The sequence below is a fragment of the Macrobrachium nipponense genome, chromosome 13 (genome assembly GCF_015104395.2).
Source record: "Macrobrachium nipponense isolate FS-2020 chromosome 13, ASM1510439v2, whole genome shotgun sequence".
Taxonomy (NCBI): Eukaryota; Metazoa; Arthropoda; class Malacostraca; order Decapoda; family Palaemonidae; genus Macrobrachium; species Macrobrachium nipponense.
Genome location: NC_087206.1, coordinates 29,476,082 through 29,493,947, shown reverse-complemented (window position 1 = coordinate 29,493,947; position 17,866 = coordinate 29,476,082). Strand labels below are relative to the sequence as shown.

The following is a 17,866-nucleotide window of genomic DNA, read 5'->3' as shown; positions in this document are numbered from 1 at the left end:
TGCCCAAACCTCCATATGTGGGGAGGAGGGAGGGCTTTAATTAAATAATTGTTTGGTAAGTATGCAATAAAATGTAATTTTATTATAAAAATTCTATTTTTATTGCAGTGTCTTACCGAACAATTATACAGCTGAATACCCATTGCTTGTTGTACCTTACCTTGTAAGAGAGCTACTGCAGAAAAATACTGCCTCTGGTCGGTGCTCATCTTACTTAGTAGAGAGCTTGGATGTTTGTCCAAAGGGTGCTCTACATAGAATGCAATGCCTTTGTAGTCATGGCAGTTCACTGCTGACTTGACAAAGGTAAAAACACATGTTGCCCTTGCCCTGGGCGAAGGCCAGATACCGTATGCAAGCGAACAATAAGTCACCTACCCCATATTAAAAACCTAGAACCACTGTACCAAAAACAACTGACAACTGACTGGCAAGCACTCGAGGTAAAAGTACCCCCATCTTCCCTTAACACTGCAACATCGATACAACGCGAAAATACAGAGGAAAGAGAGGAACCAACCCCCTATGCCGTTTCTCCTAACACTATGCCAGGTACAGAAATAGGACTAAGAGGAATACAGTCTTCAAACACAGTCTCAATTTCTTCCAGGTAATGAGATGCAAACACTGACTTCGACCTCCAAAAAGTGCTTGTCTGACTTTTTGTGTTGAAATTCATCAGTTGTTGTGTCTCGATGACTGTATCCAGTAGACAACACAGCATCTCACCCTGAGTGTGTCAAATATAGGGTGAGTACTACACATGTTCTGAGAGTTTTAGTGTTGTCTTACCTCGCTGAACCGATTGTCCTGCATGTGATTAGTACGTAAAAGGGGAAAGTGTGGCTGGGAGAACTATTTATCAGCCGTGTTCGATAAAGTAAATGTGGGGAATTCTTGTAGCTTACTTTTGTTTTTTGCTTGTGATCCCGCCACAATACAACAGCAACTCACTACCTCTGACCAGACTGACTATCCAATAACACTGCCTTACTTGACTGACTGCTAAATACAGACTGCTGACTTCTGACACCCTCAAGGCTCCGCGACTGAGTCCGCAGACGAACCCAACCGCACAACTCTCTCACTCTCAAAATGGAAAACCACAGACATAAACCTTCGCCATACTATCTTAAACTACAACAAATAAACTAAAACACAATATAGCAAATACAGAACACAACCAAACCCTTCCTACCAACAAACACAAACAACCTAATGAGAACAACCAGCCTGCGTCTCTCTCTCTCTCTCGTGCAACCACTACATCACTGCTACTCCTCCATAGAGTTTGCTAACACATCTTGCTGAAGCTAAGGCTATCTAGAATACTATCTTTTTGGTTAGGTTCTTCATCGAAGAAGTCCGCAGTGATTCAAAAGAACTCGAAAGCCATTTGAGCACTGCTACAATGTTCCAAGCTATTAAATCTTTCGGGCACTAACAAGTTTCGAAAGACCTAATGAAGTCTGAGAGATCACTATTATTAGACAGGTCTATGTCTCTGTGTTTAAATACAGATGCTAACATAGCCCTGTAACCCCTATTCGTTGAAGGAGCCAAGTGTCTAGATACCCTTAGGAAAAGAAGAAAGTCTGCCATCTTGCTTATAGGGTGTTGGAATTAACTTTGTGAAAGGCTTTACTTGTTTATTTAGTTGAGTATGCCATTTAATTTGCTGTTTCAACGTTTTCTTTAATGTCATTTGAGTTACGAATTTTATTAAATAATCTAAGTTTATTGAAATACTGCATTATTATTAATTGTATTATATTGCTTTGGTTTGAGTGATTTGCCTTTGTAATTGTTGGGTAAGAAATTTGAGAATAAGTGATTGTTACTGTTTTGTGAACCTGTAAGATTTTCCAATGACTTGTTGTCATCGTTTGTTGTGAGAATTTAAACAGAATACAGTTAGAAACAGCGGCGTCACCACCCGGCTTTCCTTTCTCAACCCTTCTTGGAAGTTGTTAGTCATATATTAAGAACATTTGGTGCCCAGACCCGGGAAAGGATATCAAGAACCCGTTTGTGAGTAATTATATGCTAATAAATAGTTCAAGATGGAGAATTTGTTAAAGAAGAGAAATGCAGCCAGAGGATGGGTTTCTAGGCTAGGAAAGGAACTCGTAAGTTTATTAGGAAGGCCTGTCCTTAGTGCAGTTGAATTGAAGGCTGTTATTGAAAATTTTGATATTCGTTTGTCCAAGTTAGATGAAGTATACAGTCAGAAATAGAAGTTGAGTTAGAAAGTGACTTGCTTGATGATGACTTGGACAAGGCCTTTGAGTTTAGAACGACGTCTCTTATACCTAGGATTAAGGCTGCCGAGAAAACTCCTAGAGTTAGACAAAAAGGTGATGATGATAGTAGTACTACTAATGGATCTTTCAGTGCACAAGTGAAGCTGCCTAAGCTAGAACTGCGAAATTTAAAGGAGCAGTGACAGAATGGCAGTCCTTTTGGGACCAGTTCAGTTGCCATGTAGACAATTCAGATATACCAGTAATAAGTAAGTTTAGTTATTTAGCGTCATTGCTGGAAGGAGAAGCCAAATCAGTTATCTCAGGTCTATCTCACACGAAGTGTAAATTATAAGATTGCATGTGATCTACTTAAGGAGAGATTTGGAAGGCCAGAGAGGATGATATTTGCCCATGTTCAAGCACTTTTAAATGACAAGGTTCCTGTTAGGGCAGGAGGTCCTAAGTATGTTTACCTGCTGTGGAATCTACAGGATGAGTTGTTGGCGCATATCAGAAGTTTAGAGGCTTTAGGTGTATCTGGTAAGCAGTGTGAAGTTTTACCGACGCCAATTATTCTTTCTCGTCTTCCGAGTGAAATACGAATGGAGTGGGCTAGGAAAGGCGCTGGTCATGAAAGTGATTTGGAAAGGCTTCTGAAATTCTTACAAGAAGAAATTGAAACTATTGAAAGGTCGGAGACATTTAAAGATGTTACTTCTAGGAAACCAGAAAATCCTAGAGTATCTGAAGAAAAAAGAAACTGGCACTCTAAGGGCTCAAGGGAGAAGGTAACCTTTGCATCTGCTCTGCATACCTCATCAGAGGTTGAATATCCTATCTGTGGATTTTGTGCTAAAAAACATAAAACAGAAAATTGTTATGAAAACCTTGAAATTGAATGGGCCACAGCGTGCTGAAAAAATAAAATCTGCTGGATTGTGCTTTAAGTGTTTAAAAAAGGGTCATTTAGCTAAAGGGTGTTTTTCCAAGTGTAAAAAATGTAATGGAAAACATAACCTCATAATGTGTGGTATTAAGTTGGATTCAAATAAGGATAATGACTCCATAAAGGTTGCAGTAGAGAACAGGTCTGAAATTGTAAATAAAGGTAATGAGTTAGGTTCCTCTGTTAATTTTGCTGGAGCTGCTCTTCATAACGTTGCTTCTACAAATGTAACTTGTACTATTTTACAAATTGCAAAGATTCGTGTTGTGGGATCTAATGGCATACCTATTGAAGAAAGAGCTTTGTTTGACAGTGGGTCTGACCTTACCTTATGTTGGTAGTAATATTGTAAGGAAATGTAAACCTGAGTGGATTACTAGTCTGCCCCTTGCATATTCAGTATTTGGAGGTGACAAGTCAAGTAAGAGTAGCCTAAGTAACATTTATAAATTGAAGGTACTTGATCGTAATAATTTATCACATTTGTTGACAGCTGTTGAGATTCCTAAGATATGTCAGCCCTTGATTAGACCAGTTATTCCAAATAATATGTTAAATGCCTTTTCTCATGTACAACTTGCTGATGATTATCAGAATAATTCACATGAGAATATTGATATATTGATAGGTTTGGATACATACTGGCAGTTCTTAAGTCTGATGATGTAATTCAATTTGATGGAATTGTAGCTCAAAACTCTGTATTTGGTTGGGTACTGTCTGGTGCCTGGCATGCTAATCCTTTTATCCCTGTATGTCATCTCAAATGTTGTGTATTTCAAAGGTGTCTGATTATGATGTAAGTAAATTTTGGGATCTGGAATCTGTAGGGATTAGTCCTAAGGAGTCCAATAATCAATTAAGAGTCAAATTTCACATTGCAGGAATTTTCTGAGAAAATTCAATTTGTTGAAGGTAGATATGAAGTAGCCCTACCTTGGAAAAGTGAAACAGCTAAGAGTGATCTAATAGATAATAAACAACTTGCTTTAAAGAGACTAAATAAATTACACTGTAAATTGGATAAGGATGTTAAGCTGAAAACTGAGTATTACAAGGTTTTTGATGAGTATGAAAAGGAGGGTATAATTGAGGAAATTCCTAGCAATGAGATTAGTAGTGCTTTCCCTATTTTTTATATGCCTCACAGACCTGTTGTAAGAGAGGCTAGTACAAGTACAAAGGTAAGACCTGTTTTTGATGCTTCTGCTGCTAGTTACAATGGAGTATCTTTGAATGATTGTCTCCAAACTGGCCCCTCTCTTAACCCAGACTTAGTAAAAATTCTGATTCGATTTAGGAGATGGCCTATAGCCTTGTCAGGTGATATCAACAAGGCATTTTTACAGGTGAGTATGAGACGAGAAGATAGAGATGTACAATGCTTCTTACTGAAGTGTGAAAATGGTATTAGAATTATGAGATTTCGGCGTGTTCCATTTGGTAACACTGCTAGCCCTTTTTTATTAAATGCTACAATTCTATATCATCTTGAACAGTGTAAAATGACTGAGGTAATACAAGAGTTAAAGGAAAATATGTACGTATGCAGATAATTGGTTGAGTGGTGCTGACAGCTTTAATGAAGCTTATGCCAAGTTCAGTGAGGCTCGTAAGGTTTTATCTCTGGCAGGTATGCCTTTGACCAAATGGGTTTCCTAAGAGCAAATTAGTGACTTCTAGATTTAATGATAGAATTAATCTTGTTAAAGAAGATGAAGCTACTAGTGTGTTAGGATTGCATTGGTATAACAATTCTGATACATTTTGCCTTTCATGGAATTGAACTAAGCTCCAAGGTAGAGCTGGAGTTGACCAAACGATCAGTTTTGAGTCTTATTGCTAAATTATTTGATCCTCTGGGTCTTATAAGTCCCTTTGCAATGTATGGTAAAATACTCTTTCAGGACATTTGGAGATTGGGTCTTCTTTGGGATGATTTATTACCTCTGGAACTGCAGGTTAAGTTTCAGAAGTGGGTTGAGTGTACTAAATTTCTGAAATCTTGGAATGTTAATAGGTGCTATTTTCCTGATACTTCATGGGCAGGTCTTTGTAAAATTGAATTACATGCCTTTGGAGATGCTTCCACAAAGGGGTACAGTGCTTGTGTATATATACGCACCTGCTCTCAGGATGGTTCTTATAAGGTGTCATTGGTGGCATCCAGATCTAGAGTAGCACCTATCAAGACAGTAACTCTTCCTAGACTGGAATTAATGGGGAGTTTATTATGTTCAAGGTTAGCAGTTTTTGTAAAGAATGCTCTAAGTTTGGGTAATGATACCTCCCTCATATGTTGGACTGATTCTAAAATAGCACTTGCTTGGATTCAAGGAGACCCTTGTAATGGAAACCCTTTGTAGCTAACAGAGTTACTGAAATCCAAAGTATAACTCCACCTAGCTGTTGGCATCATTGTTCAGGAATTGACAACCCTTCTGATTTGATATCCATGGGGATGTTAGGTGATCAGCTATCGGCTAACAGTTTATGGGTAAATGGTCCCTCCTGGCTATCTGAACCTTTGTATTTTTGTCATGAAGGTAAACAATTGTTTTCTACTATGGAAGAAGCTAATTGTAAGGACGATATGACTTGTGTTGCTCTAGGTTTAGAAACATCTTTGTTTGAATTTGATAGATGGAGTCACTTTAGTAAAGCTCAGCATGTAATGGCTTGGGTTTTGAGATTTGTACATAACTGTAAAATGCATGTAATTAAATGTTTGGGAACTTCAGGCCCACTGACTTCAGATGAATTAGAGAAGGCCAAAACTAAAATGATTTATTGTGTACAGAGAGAGGTCTATCCCTCGGAAGTTAATGCTTTATTGAGAAAAAAACCTATTCCAAAGGGGTCAAGTTCGTGTAAAATTGGATCCTTTTCTAGATGAGCCCAAGGTTTATTGAGAAATTAAGGGTAGGCTTTGAAGCATGCAGATTTAACCTATGAAAGTAAACACCCATAATAATACCCAAATGTCACTTTGCTAACTACTTGTCAGCTTTCAAAATATATTTCTTAAACATGCAGGTGTTTCTTCTATTATGTCTTCCTTAAGAAGTAGTTTTTTGGATAATAGGAATTAGAGTATTAGCAAAGTCTGTCATCAAGGAAATGTGTTAGATGTCAAAAGGACATGATTCAAGGGCTTTTGCAGTCAACCTGTAGCTCCTTTACCAGAATTAAGGGTGAAGGCTGCACCACCATTTACTGTAACTGGTCTCGACTTTGCTGGTCCTCTATTTTGTGCTGATTTTGGATTGAAAAAGTTCTATATTTTGTTTTTCACGTGTGCTGTAGTCCGCGCCACACATGTAGAGCTTACTGACTCCATGAGTGTCTTTGACTGTATGCTTGCAATTCGCAGATTTATTGCTCGTAGGGGCCTTCCATCAGTGCTGTACTCCGATGATGCTAAGACCTTTGTTGCATGTGTCAGTGAATTGCAAAAGGTTTATGGACACCTGTCTCCCCACTGGAGATTTATAGTTCCAAGGTCTCCTTGGTGGGGAGGTTGGTGGGAACGTTTAATAAGATCAGTAAAGTTTGCTGTTCGAAAAACTTTAGGTGGTAATTATATTTCCAGGTGTGAATTAGAAACGACCTTACATGAAGTTGAGGCATGTGTAAATTCCAGGCCTTTGACTTTTGTTAGTGATGAACCTGATGCCCCTGTCCCTTTATCTCCCTCTCATTTTCTTATTGGGATAAGTACAGGTTTTCAAACTCCGGTGAACACTGCCCCTTCTTGTATTTCAGCTAAGGATTTAAGTGATAGAGAAATCTTAAGAAGGCAGATCTTAAATAAGTTTTGGACTGTATGGAGCAATGATTATATCAGGAATTTACCGTGTGTTGTTAAGGGTTTCACTCCAAATTGTGACCTGAAAAAGGGCGATTTAGTGTTAGTGAAGGAAGATAATTTGCCCAGACTGCATTGGCCCTTGGGTGTGATAGTTGATGTATTTCCAGGCAAAGATGGACTTATTAGAAGTGTAAATGTAAAAACTTCCAAAGGGGTAATTACCAGGCCTATACAAAGACTACATTATCTGGAAATTTCAAGTTTTGACTCTGAAGCTATAACAGAAACCATAAATGTATCCATGCCTGAATCCCCTCTTGAGAAATCTAAGCCTGTATTCCCTCTTGAGTACTCTGTTGAGAATCGCACCCGATCAGGCCAGATAACTAAGGTCCCTAAGAAGCTAGATTTGTGATCATATAGGTTTGTATCTAGATTCACATGTTTATTCAAGATTTGTAAGTCCATTTTGCTATGAATAACATCTATCCTAATTTATTGTTTAATTTTTGTCTCTTAGCAAACATCAGTTTGAGTTACTGCTACAGAATCTATTGAAATTACGTACTGTGAAAATTTAACTTCCTATTTGAGATAAATTCCGGTGTAACTTACTGTATGTTACTGAACTGTATTATGTTTTCTTTGTTTGATAGGAGTTATGACTCCTATGGTGGGGAGAATGTTGGAATTAACTTTGTGAAAGGCTTTACTTGTTAGATAGTTGAGTATGCCATTTAATTTGCTGTTTCGTTTTCTTTAATGTCATTTGAGTTACGAATTTTATTAAATAATCTAAGTTTATTGAAATACTGCATTATTATTAATTGTATTGTATTGCTTTGGTTTGAGTGATTTGCCTTTGTAATTGTTGGGTAAGAAATTTGAGAAGAAGTGATTGTTACTGTTTTGTGATCCTGTAAGATTTTCCGATGACTTGTTAGTCATCGTTTGTTGTGAGAATTTAAACAGAATACAGTTAGAAACAGCGGCGTCACCACCCGGCTTTCCTTTCTCAACCCTTCTTGGAAGTTGTTAGTCATATATTAAGAACATAGGGGTCCCAGAAGAAGACTTTGTTTTGCTTACACCATCCTCTAAACACTACCCACTTGGATTGGTTAAGTCTGTTAGAAGATGCTCTTCTACACTTAGCAATAGCTTTCGAAGCCCTTCTCAAAAAGCCTTTCGCTCTAACAAGGCTCCTGACAGTCTGTCACCTCTGGGAACCATTCCTTTCTTGGCCAGAATGGTGCTACAAGAGTGAAAGACACATTCTGATTAAAACAGACTTTGTTCAGAACTTGCTTTATCAGCCTGAACGGAGGAAAGGTGTATGCATCCAGCCCCAACCAGTCCAATCTGGTTTTCCCCATTTCTTCCAAAGGTCTAGGCAAACCTTGGAATCGAGAGTCCATTTCGATGGAAGAACCTGTTGACCTCAACTTAATTCGTCTGCCAAAACATTCATCCTCCCCTGTGATCTGGTGAACGAATGCTTGCAGACCCAGATGGACCGCTAGTAACTCCTATACATTTACGTGAAGGGAACTCTGCTCTGTTGACCATATTCCCGACACTTTCATCTCCCCTGAGAATGCTCCCCAACCTACGTCGGATGCATTGGAAAAGGACTGTAGGGTTGGGTGGCAAGGATGAAGAAATGCCTTCCAAGAGTCTCAGTTTTGTGAGCCATCATGCTAGATCCTCTTTGATCTCCTTCATGATGTCAAACACTGAGTCCAGCTAAGACTTCCTGAACCATGATACTTTCAGGAAAAATTGAAGTGGTCACATATGTAACCTTCCGAGTCTTACAAACTTCTCTGCCAATGATAAAGTGTCCAGAAGACTCAACACTGGAGAGCAGAATAAGATCGACAGTTCAGGAACCTCTGAACTTCCTTAAGGTATGACTGAACTCTTTTCAGGGAGAGAAAAGCCAGAAAAGCTTGAGTATTGAGAGCCATTCCCAAATACAGAATACATACTCTGAGTTGGAGTCAGTTGTGATTTCTTCTCGTTGACGAGAGTCCCTAATGAGCGAGTCAAACAAAGCGTCCTCTCTAGATCCTTCATGCACTGGTTTTCCGAGGAGGAGTGGAGAAGCCAGTCGTCCAGGTAAAGTACCACATCGATACCCATGAGATGTAGCCACTTCCCTACAGGCACCAATACACGGGTAAACACCTCAGGAGCCGTCGAAAGACTGAAACACAACACTTGAAATTGGAATACTTTGCCCCTAAAAACAAACCCATGAAATTTCCTCGAGTCCTGATGAATTAGAATATGGAAATATGCATATCTTGCATGTCCAAGGAGACCATCCAGTCTCCTTGCTGAAGTGACACTGGGTTGTTTCCATATTGAACTTTGTTTTCGAGACAAACAACAACAGAGCACTCGCATCCAACATGGGTCTTGAGGCCCCAATGCCTTGGGGACTACAAAAAGGCGGTTGTAAAACCCCGGTGACGAATGGTCGATTACTAACTCTACTGCCGCCTTCTGAAAGAGCTTCTACCTCTTTGCCCAGAGCTACAAACCTCTCTGAGCCTGGAGAGTAAGCCCACAATACAATTAGAGCATTGGAGAAAGGAGGAGCTTTGAAAGGGATGGAGTAGCTGAGATGAAGAACTTGGCGGGAGATGACGTCACCTACATTGGCGATGGCAGTGCCACTGCAAAAGTAGGGAACTACCACAATTTTGAAATTAGCTACCAGTACTTAGAAATTCTTAGCTATGTTATTACTTGGCAACTTACTTCAATAAAAATCAAGATAAAAGTAGTATTGTGCTGTTTCAATAAGGCCAACTAAAAAGGTTGAGGGATGGAAGTGCTGTTCCCAAACCACTGAAAGGGAAATTCAAGTTATGGCAATATGAATAATAAGGCTGACACAAGAAATTTTAAAAGTAACTTGTATATTTATGTGTATATATATAAACCAGAACCTTAATAAGGGAGTACCCTTCAGTGTGGGCTGGAGTAGTTGTTGAACCTGATTACAAGGCTGTTGACTTGTGGAGATGGGGGTGAGTTGGGAAATACCCCTCAATTGCCTTGTGTCACCAGTAACCACTCACTTTTGCCTTTGATCACAAGGACAGAAAATGGAAGTCGTGGAGGGTTAAAATTATAAAAGGACCTGGTTTGTATACCAAGAAAAAATACATGTATTACATTAAAAGTCTATTTGTTCCTATGGAAATAAAAAACCATCACCTTTCAAATAGGAAACTTATACTCCTTAGGTGGGAGATAGTCTCTGCAACTGACTGGAGTTGGACTCCACCCAAAAGTACCATGCTCCCAGTTGCACAATCAAGCAGGGATGCCACAACTGGAATTTCTTACTGGTCTGGTGAAATGACTGACCTGAGCAGCAGGGCTTTACTCCAGAGTACCCTGCATTATGAGAGGGTACTCTATATCAAATCAAGAGAATACCTCTCTAATGGTCCCAAGCTGATACCCAGATGAACACCCAGGTAAACACCTGAGGGGGCATCGTCTCTCTGAAACACACCTTGAACTGAGGTATAGTCTAATTCCAGACAAAGCAGAGGTACCTCATAGTCTTGCTGGATGGGTTCTTGATGGAATGCATTTTTTTTGTTTTTTTGTTTATCAAAAGCATGAATTCACCCATCTAATGGACTTTAGCACTGAACATGACACTTCAATCTGGAAGTGAGTTTGTAGCACATACTTGCACAAGGAGAGAGGTCAATCACCATCCTCTAGTTCAGTGTTGTCCAAACTGGAGTCCGCGTACCCCTGGGGGTATGCAACATAGATCATGAGGGTACGTGAACAAACAAGGAACACACACACACACACACACAGAAACATCCCATCAGTGAACATCAGCCTCACATCTCACATTAAGTTGTGTAAGTAATTTTCAAGCATTTTGTTATTAAATCATCATTTTTATTTGTGAATAAATTTGAATTTATTGACTAACACTCCTATAATGCAGTCTTTTCATAATTAATATACTATTTGCATGATTATCCTAAATAAAACCGAGTTTGGTCAGCCATGGTTGGCGAGGGGGGGGGGGGGGGGTACGTAACAGTAGGAGAAGGTAATAAAGGGTACAATAGGCAAAAATGTTTGGACAACACTGCTCTAGTTGACTACTCAGTCAGGAAAAGACTACTGTATAACCTCGAAGACTGGCACTTTTATGACTTTTTTTAGATGCCTTTGCCTTCATCGTTTCCACCATTGGCAAGAGGGACAGAAAGTTCTGCAACTCTGAGGGGTCAAGGTTGGAACAGTATTAAGTGCACTCATGACGTGAGGATGAACACCTTTCAACAGAAGCCTCTGTTCATCCTCAAAAACTGTTACACCAAAGGGTCAGCTCCTTGTTCCAGCCATTTGGACTAATGGAATCCAATCTCCAAAGCTCACAATATGCCTTCCAATTACTCTTTGAAAGAACAGTGAGCAATGAGCTCAACACCAAACTGTTCCTCAATAAGAGGTTAACTGTTTAAAACCTCATCTCCCCCCCCCCCCCCCCCCCCCCCCCCCCCCCCCCCCCCCCCCCTTGCCCCCCCCCCCCCCCCCCCCCCCCCCCCCCCCCCCCCCCCACCCCCCCCCCCCCCCCACCCCCCCCCCCCCCCCCCCCCCCCCCCCCCCCCCCAAAATAAAATTGTCCAAGGGTTGGCAACAATAACCTTCAGAAAACTGCCCATTTGTCAGGAATGGGATACCTGTTGCAGTGAAGTTTGCCAATATTTTCAGCCGAAGGTTGAGAGATTAAACAGCTTGGAGAGGAGCTATGGTGACATATGCGTGACAATCAGCTCTGAGGCAGCCTCAGATAATGAAAGACTCCAGGGGGAGATTGTTTGTTAGTTGGAAGACTGATTAGCCAAACTTCTGGGGAGTAACCTTCATATCCTCCAGTACCTACTACCTCCTCTGACATGAGAACAGTAAGGGAAAGGATTTTCCTCGATCTAGCAAACCAAGGTATTTATCTTTCCCAAGACACCACAAGCTCTGACCAAGGTAACCTGATCAAAGGTCATAGCTGAGGAGCATTTCCTAGAAAAGCTCCGCAGACAAGGCTGTCAACAGGTATGAAAATGAGGTCACTTTCTCGAGACTATATTACACTCATGAACAAGAGTGATAATCACCCAAATGTGCTGCTTCAACTCTGCAGGAGTTCCAGAGGAAAGAGACCCTTGGGACTAGTCAGATACCCTACAACAGGAGCTGGTATGGGAATGGAAGAAAGCTACAATCACCAAAATGTGCTACTTCAGCTCTGCCTGCAGGAGTAAAGTGCTCCTCTGAGCATGTTACCACACGAAGAAGCTGGTGGACACTTCCTTCCACTGCTTGCCAAACTTCTCCTAATCTGGAGAAGACCAACCAGCACACTCCTTGCAAAGAGAAGAACAAGAGCATTCCCTCCTTTCACAAAATAAACATTATTTACAAGGATCAACCAGTGCTAACAACAAGGTTGCCCATGTCCCTTGCAATGACACTGATTAAGTTCTTTCTCTAACATGAAAAAAATGCAATACAAAGTTCAAATGAAAAGCACAGCAAAGCAACAAAGGGTAAATGGGTCCTCATCCAATTATCCTACAATTACACAGGATAGACAGCAAGTGGAGCACATCTGTTCTATCTAGCAGCCAAAGAAAATGCAAGTCAACTTGTTGCCAAGGTTAATGACCGTTCCAGCTCACACTAAAAAATACTCCTATATAAAAGGTAAAAGTATATATTTCTGTAGGGACATAGGAACAAACATATTACTACTTTAAAATGTGTTGTTTGTTCATATGGAAATACTGTGCAAGTCATTGGCTTTTATGTAGAAGAGACTTCTTAAGGACGAGGTTCATTTGTCAATTGACTACAAGTTGCAATTCCACCTGGAAATACACAATCCCAGTAACCTACTTGGTCTGGCATAAGGATGTCTGTAGACCCTGAGCCTGAGCAAAGGTCCCTCAGGTAGCCAGAGGTGAATGTAGTCTGATGCAAAAACACCTGAAAAACCCAAAAGCTTTTCAAAAAGAGAAGGCAATCCAACACATAGCTTCATGAACTCTTTCCCAAGCTAAACAAATGTTATCTTTAATTCCGGAGTCGTGAACTTGCTTGATTACTTTACAAAACAAGAAAGAAAGTGCTGTTGGACATCTTACACTCACCAGTACATACTTAAAAATCACCAAGACAATACCCTGAGAGGACAGGTCTTTTTAAAATGGTACCTTATGGCTTGCATAAAAGTATCTCATCCAGTCCTCTCCAACAACCTCCTGGAGGAAAGGGATTGAGAAATATTTGTAATCTCATGAGGAACAGACAAAATTTGAATCTTCACCATAAACTCAAGAACAAATAAAGACAAGAGGAGATCTGTAACCCTCCGAGTGTCAGAATAGTTGGGACAAACCATGTAACTTGCCAATATGCCATGATATGGCTAAGAGTAGTAAATGACAATCTTCAGTGTGAGTCTTGAGTCCAGGGCTTTCTCCAAAGGCTTCTAAATTTAGCACCTGGTCAAGATTGGGAAAACAAGTCACATTCCACTCATGCGGATGAAGTTCCAAGCGGGAAAAAAAGATGGCTCAAAATTCTCCCTGAGCATGGATAACTACCAACAGACACATACATACTCTTTAATTGAAATACCTAGCTCAAAGCAGTGCAATAGCCTTTAAAATTTAAGCCAAGATGGAGACTGCTGAACAAAAGTTCTGACCTGAGAGACCCCTCCTATAACACCTGTCAAAAAAGATAGCCCATTTTCCTTGGTACATGTTTGAAAAGGAATGACAAGTACCCAGACAAATCTTGCAAAGTTCTGCAAGAAAAGCCTCTCTTTCACAAAATCTGCTGGAATCTGTGGCATCTGGGATCTGATATATAGTTGAGGTGGAAGCGAGTCAGAGACCATACTTAAACCTAGCGATACATCAGTCTTTCTTCCAACTCAAGATGAAACATAAGAGGGGTGGCTACAGGTGGGCAGTGAATGTTAAGACCTCAAGTTTGTTAGCTATGAAAAATACAAACTAATAAAAAAAATGATATTGTTATGATACAATAAAGTTTTATACATACTTACCTGGCAGATATATACATAGCTATTGACTCCGACGCGCCGACAGAATTTCGAATTTCGCGCACACGTACAGGTAGGTCAGGGTGATCCACCGCGCCGCCGCTGGGTGGCGGAATAGGAATCCATTCCCGTTTCCATCAGATTTTTTCTACACCATCTGTCTCCTGAGGGGAGGCTGGGTGGGTAGTTTAATTGTATATATCTGCCAGGTAAGTATGTATAAAACTTTATTGTATCATAACAATATCATTTTATACATTCAACTTACCTGTCAGATATATACATAGCTGATTCACACCATTGGAGGAGGGTAAAGACAGCTAATAACTGATTTAACAGGAAAACACAACAATCGTTTGGTAGGTAGGTATTAATAACATAAAACCTTGGTTCCTACCTGTTTAGACGAAGACTTCATGGTTAATGCCCAGGAGTCTGCTTAGTCTCAAGAGCCTCAGCGAGATATTGATCTATTGCTAAGAGTTCTTGTAGGTCTGCCAAAGGGTCTTATCCACTTACTTGGCCGATCCTATAAGGGCTATGTCAAAGGGTTTCAATCCACTTATATGACAAGAACCTTTTTTCTAAGGAGCACAATCCCGATCCTGATCCTGATCACCTTAACCTAACCAAATGTTGTATCTAAGATTGCAAGAAGTCTCCCCGGACTCCTTGCAAACAACCAAAAAAACTCCAATCACAAATTTTACACATAATTCTTTATGAAAAATAAATAAAAATAAAAATAAACAAATATAATTTCAATTTGTACTACCTCGCTTGTAAGACCTATGCACATTCTCATACTGTCAAAAGCACCAAAAGCCGCCTGTGCTAGCCCAAGCACTCTTGTCAGCAGAAAATCCTGATACTGTCTTAAAAGGAGAGGTCCATGTACGAATTTAGACAATGTCTTTAATCCTACTCCGTTTAAAAGGCACATTTCTAGTTCCTCACTAGCAAGGGCTATGGCCGCCTGTGCGACACCAAGCACTTTTACCAATAGTAACACAAAAACTGCCTCAAATAGTGGAGATCCCTCCGTAATCAAAGGGACCACCGTTTTTATCCAAGCCTATCCTGTAAGATAAACTCAAAGTTCCTTACCTAAAACAAGGCCATGGCCGCCTGTGCAACAACTAGTCGTCAGGTAAGAAAGTTAGAGCCCATCCCACCAGTATGGTATGGAAGTATTAGACTTTTCATAAAAGTTTAAGGATCGGTATGTGTCCTCAGTCCCAGCACTGTATCCGCAGACACAAAAGGACCTAGAGAGAAGCACTTGTCGTAGGTAATTTTAACATCTCTAAGATAGTGGGATGCAAATACCGAGTTGCATCTCCATAGTCGCATTAATATAATGTCCTTCATGGACATATTCTATTGGAATGATAATGATGTTGCCACTGCTCTTACCTCATGAGCTTTAACTCGTAATAATTTAAAGGAATCCTCTGGCACAACGCTATGAGCTTCCATAATCACACTTCTAATAAAATACGCTAGCGCATTCTTGGACATTGGTCTTTTCGTGTCCCGAACTGCGCACCATAGACTTTGTTTACATGCCTTCAACTCTTCTTTCTTTTTAAGATAGAACCTAAGAGCTCTAACCGGGCATAAAGTTCTTTCAATTTCGTCTCCCATTAAGTTTGAAAGACTTTTCACCTCAAAACTCCTTGGCCATGGTTTCGAAGGGTTCTCATTTTTTGCCAAAAATGATATTGTCATGTTACAAATAAAAGTTTTATACATACTTACCTGACAGATATATACTTAGCTATAGACTCCGTCGTCTCCGACAGAATTTCAAATTTCGCGGCACACGCTACAGGTAGGTCAGGTGATCTACCGCCCTGCCCTGGGTGGCAGGACTAGGAACCATCCCCGTTTTCTAATCAGAATTTCTCTCTTCCACCTGTCTCCTGCGGGGAGGCTGGTGGGCTATTAATCGTATATATCTGTCAGGTAAGTATGTATAAACTTTATTGTAACATGACAATATCATTTTTATACATTCAACTTCCCTGCCAGATATATACTTAGCTGATTAGCACCCATTGGTGGTGGGTAAGAGACAGCTAACTACTGAAATAGACAGGTAAACAACATATGTTGTAGGTATTTATAAACCTTGGTTCCTACCTTATTAGGCTGAAGACTTCGCGGCTACTGCCTTGGAGTCTGCTTAGCCTCAAAGAGCCTCAGCGAGATAATGATCTATGGCTAAGAGTTCTTGTGGGTCTGCCAATGGTGTCTTATCCACTTACTCGGCAGAGCCTAAAGGCCTTTGTCATTGGGTGCTATTCCACTAACATGACAATACACCTTGTTCAAGGAGCACAAAACCGATCCCGATCACCTGATCCTAACATCCATGTTAGTTCTAAGATTGTAAGGAGTTTATCCCCGAACTCCTCACCAAACAACCAAAAAACTCGAAACATAATTACACTTTCATTACAAAATATACAAAAAAAAAAATTTTGTACTCCCCTACTAGTCATACATACCCTTGATCCCCTACCAGCAATGACACTCTGCTCCCGTGCGACAGTAGTGAGCTTGCTACTAGAAAACCAAGCACATATCTGACAAGAGGGTTTATGTACGATAAAAACACAAATTAAGGATCAGTCTTTGCTCCAAGACCCAGTACTGTATCTGCTGATACAAAAGGACCTAGCGAGAAGCACTTCTCATAGGTCACTCTCACGTCCTTCAGATAATGAGATGCAAACACTGAATTGCACCTCCAATGTAATTGTAGTCTCAATGATTTATTCTTCAGAGACATATTCTTTTGGAACGCCAAAGGACGTTGCTACTGCTCTTACTTCATGTGTTCTTGACCTTTAGAAGACCGAAAGGATTCCTCCGAGCAGTTCTTGTGAGCGTCCGTAATAACGCTTCTCACAAAGAAAGCCAGGCGTTCTTGGACATGAGTCGTTTGGGGTTCTTCACTGCACACCAAAGACCTTGTTGACAAGCTCCCATCTGTCTCTTCCTCTCTAAATAGTATTTAAGAGCTCTCTGGACAGAGAGATCTCTCTATCTCTCTGCCTACCAGGTTAGATAGGCCTTTTACCTCAAAACTTCTGGGCCAAGGTTTTGATGGGTTTTCGTTCTTGCCAGAAAGGCATTGTCTGGGAAAGAACAGATGGCCGAGCCATTCTCCTTTGGAACCCCACGTTGGAATCCAGAGCGTGTAATTCGCTCGTCCTCTTGGCTGTAGCGAGAGACACCAGGAACAAGCATTTCCTAGTGACGTCGCGGAAGGACGCCAGATGTAAAGGTTCGAATTTATCCGATGAAAGGAATTTCAGGACCACGTCTAGATTCCAACTAGGTGTTCTAGGAGTAGCTGCTTTCGAAGTCTCAAAAGATCTAATTAGATCGTGTAGATCTTTGTCGTTATGGTCAATGTCCCAGGCCCTCGATTCCTGAATACTGGAAGACATCATGCTTCGGTATCCTTTTATTGTCGAGACAGATAGGTGTGATTCCTCTCTCAGAAAGAGGAGGAAATCGGCAATATTCACTATAGAGGTACTGGAGGAGGACAGCTTCTGACCCTTACACCACCTCCTAAAGACTTCCCACTTCGACTGGTATACTCTTCTCGTCGAAGCTCTGCGGGCTCTAGCGATAGAGCCCGCAGCCTTGCGAGAAAAGCCTCTCGCTCTGACAAGTCTTTCGATAGTCGAAAGGCAGTCAGAGCGAGACCAATGGGAGGT

The 17,866-nt window shown here is 40.6% G+C and overlaps 2 protein-coding genes across 3 annotated transcripts in view; one reads left to right on the top strand and one right to left on the bottom strand.

Moving 5' to 3' along the window:
* LOC135225711 (protein argonaute-3-like) overlaps positions 1-17,866 on the bottom strand; it is a 470,090-nt gene that overhangs the window by 426,207 nt on the left and 26,017 nt on the right. The window lies entirely within an intron of this gene.
* LOC135225284 (uncharacterized) lies at positions 3,270-7,418 on the top strand. The gene is made up of 2 exons (XM_064264614.1): positions 3,270-3,504; positions 6,379-7,418. The coding sequence occupies exons 1-2, from the start codon at positions 3,270-3,272 to the stop codon at positions 7,416-7,418; spliced, it is 1,275 nt and encodes a 424-aa protein (XP_064120684.1).

What these genes read in the sequence shown, in the direction of transcription:
- LOC135225284 (XM_064264614.1), top strand. Translation starts at nt 3,270, where the DNA reads ATGTGTGGTATTAAGTTGGATTCAAATAAGGATAATGACTCCATAAAG. An exon ending in AGAAAGAGCTTTGTTTGACA is followed by an intron (nt 3,505 to 6,378) that starts GTGGGTCTGACC and finishes CTCCTTTACCAG; the next exon opens with AATTAAGGGTGAAGGCTGCA.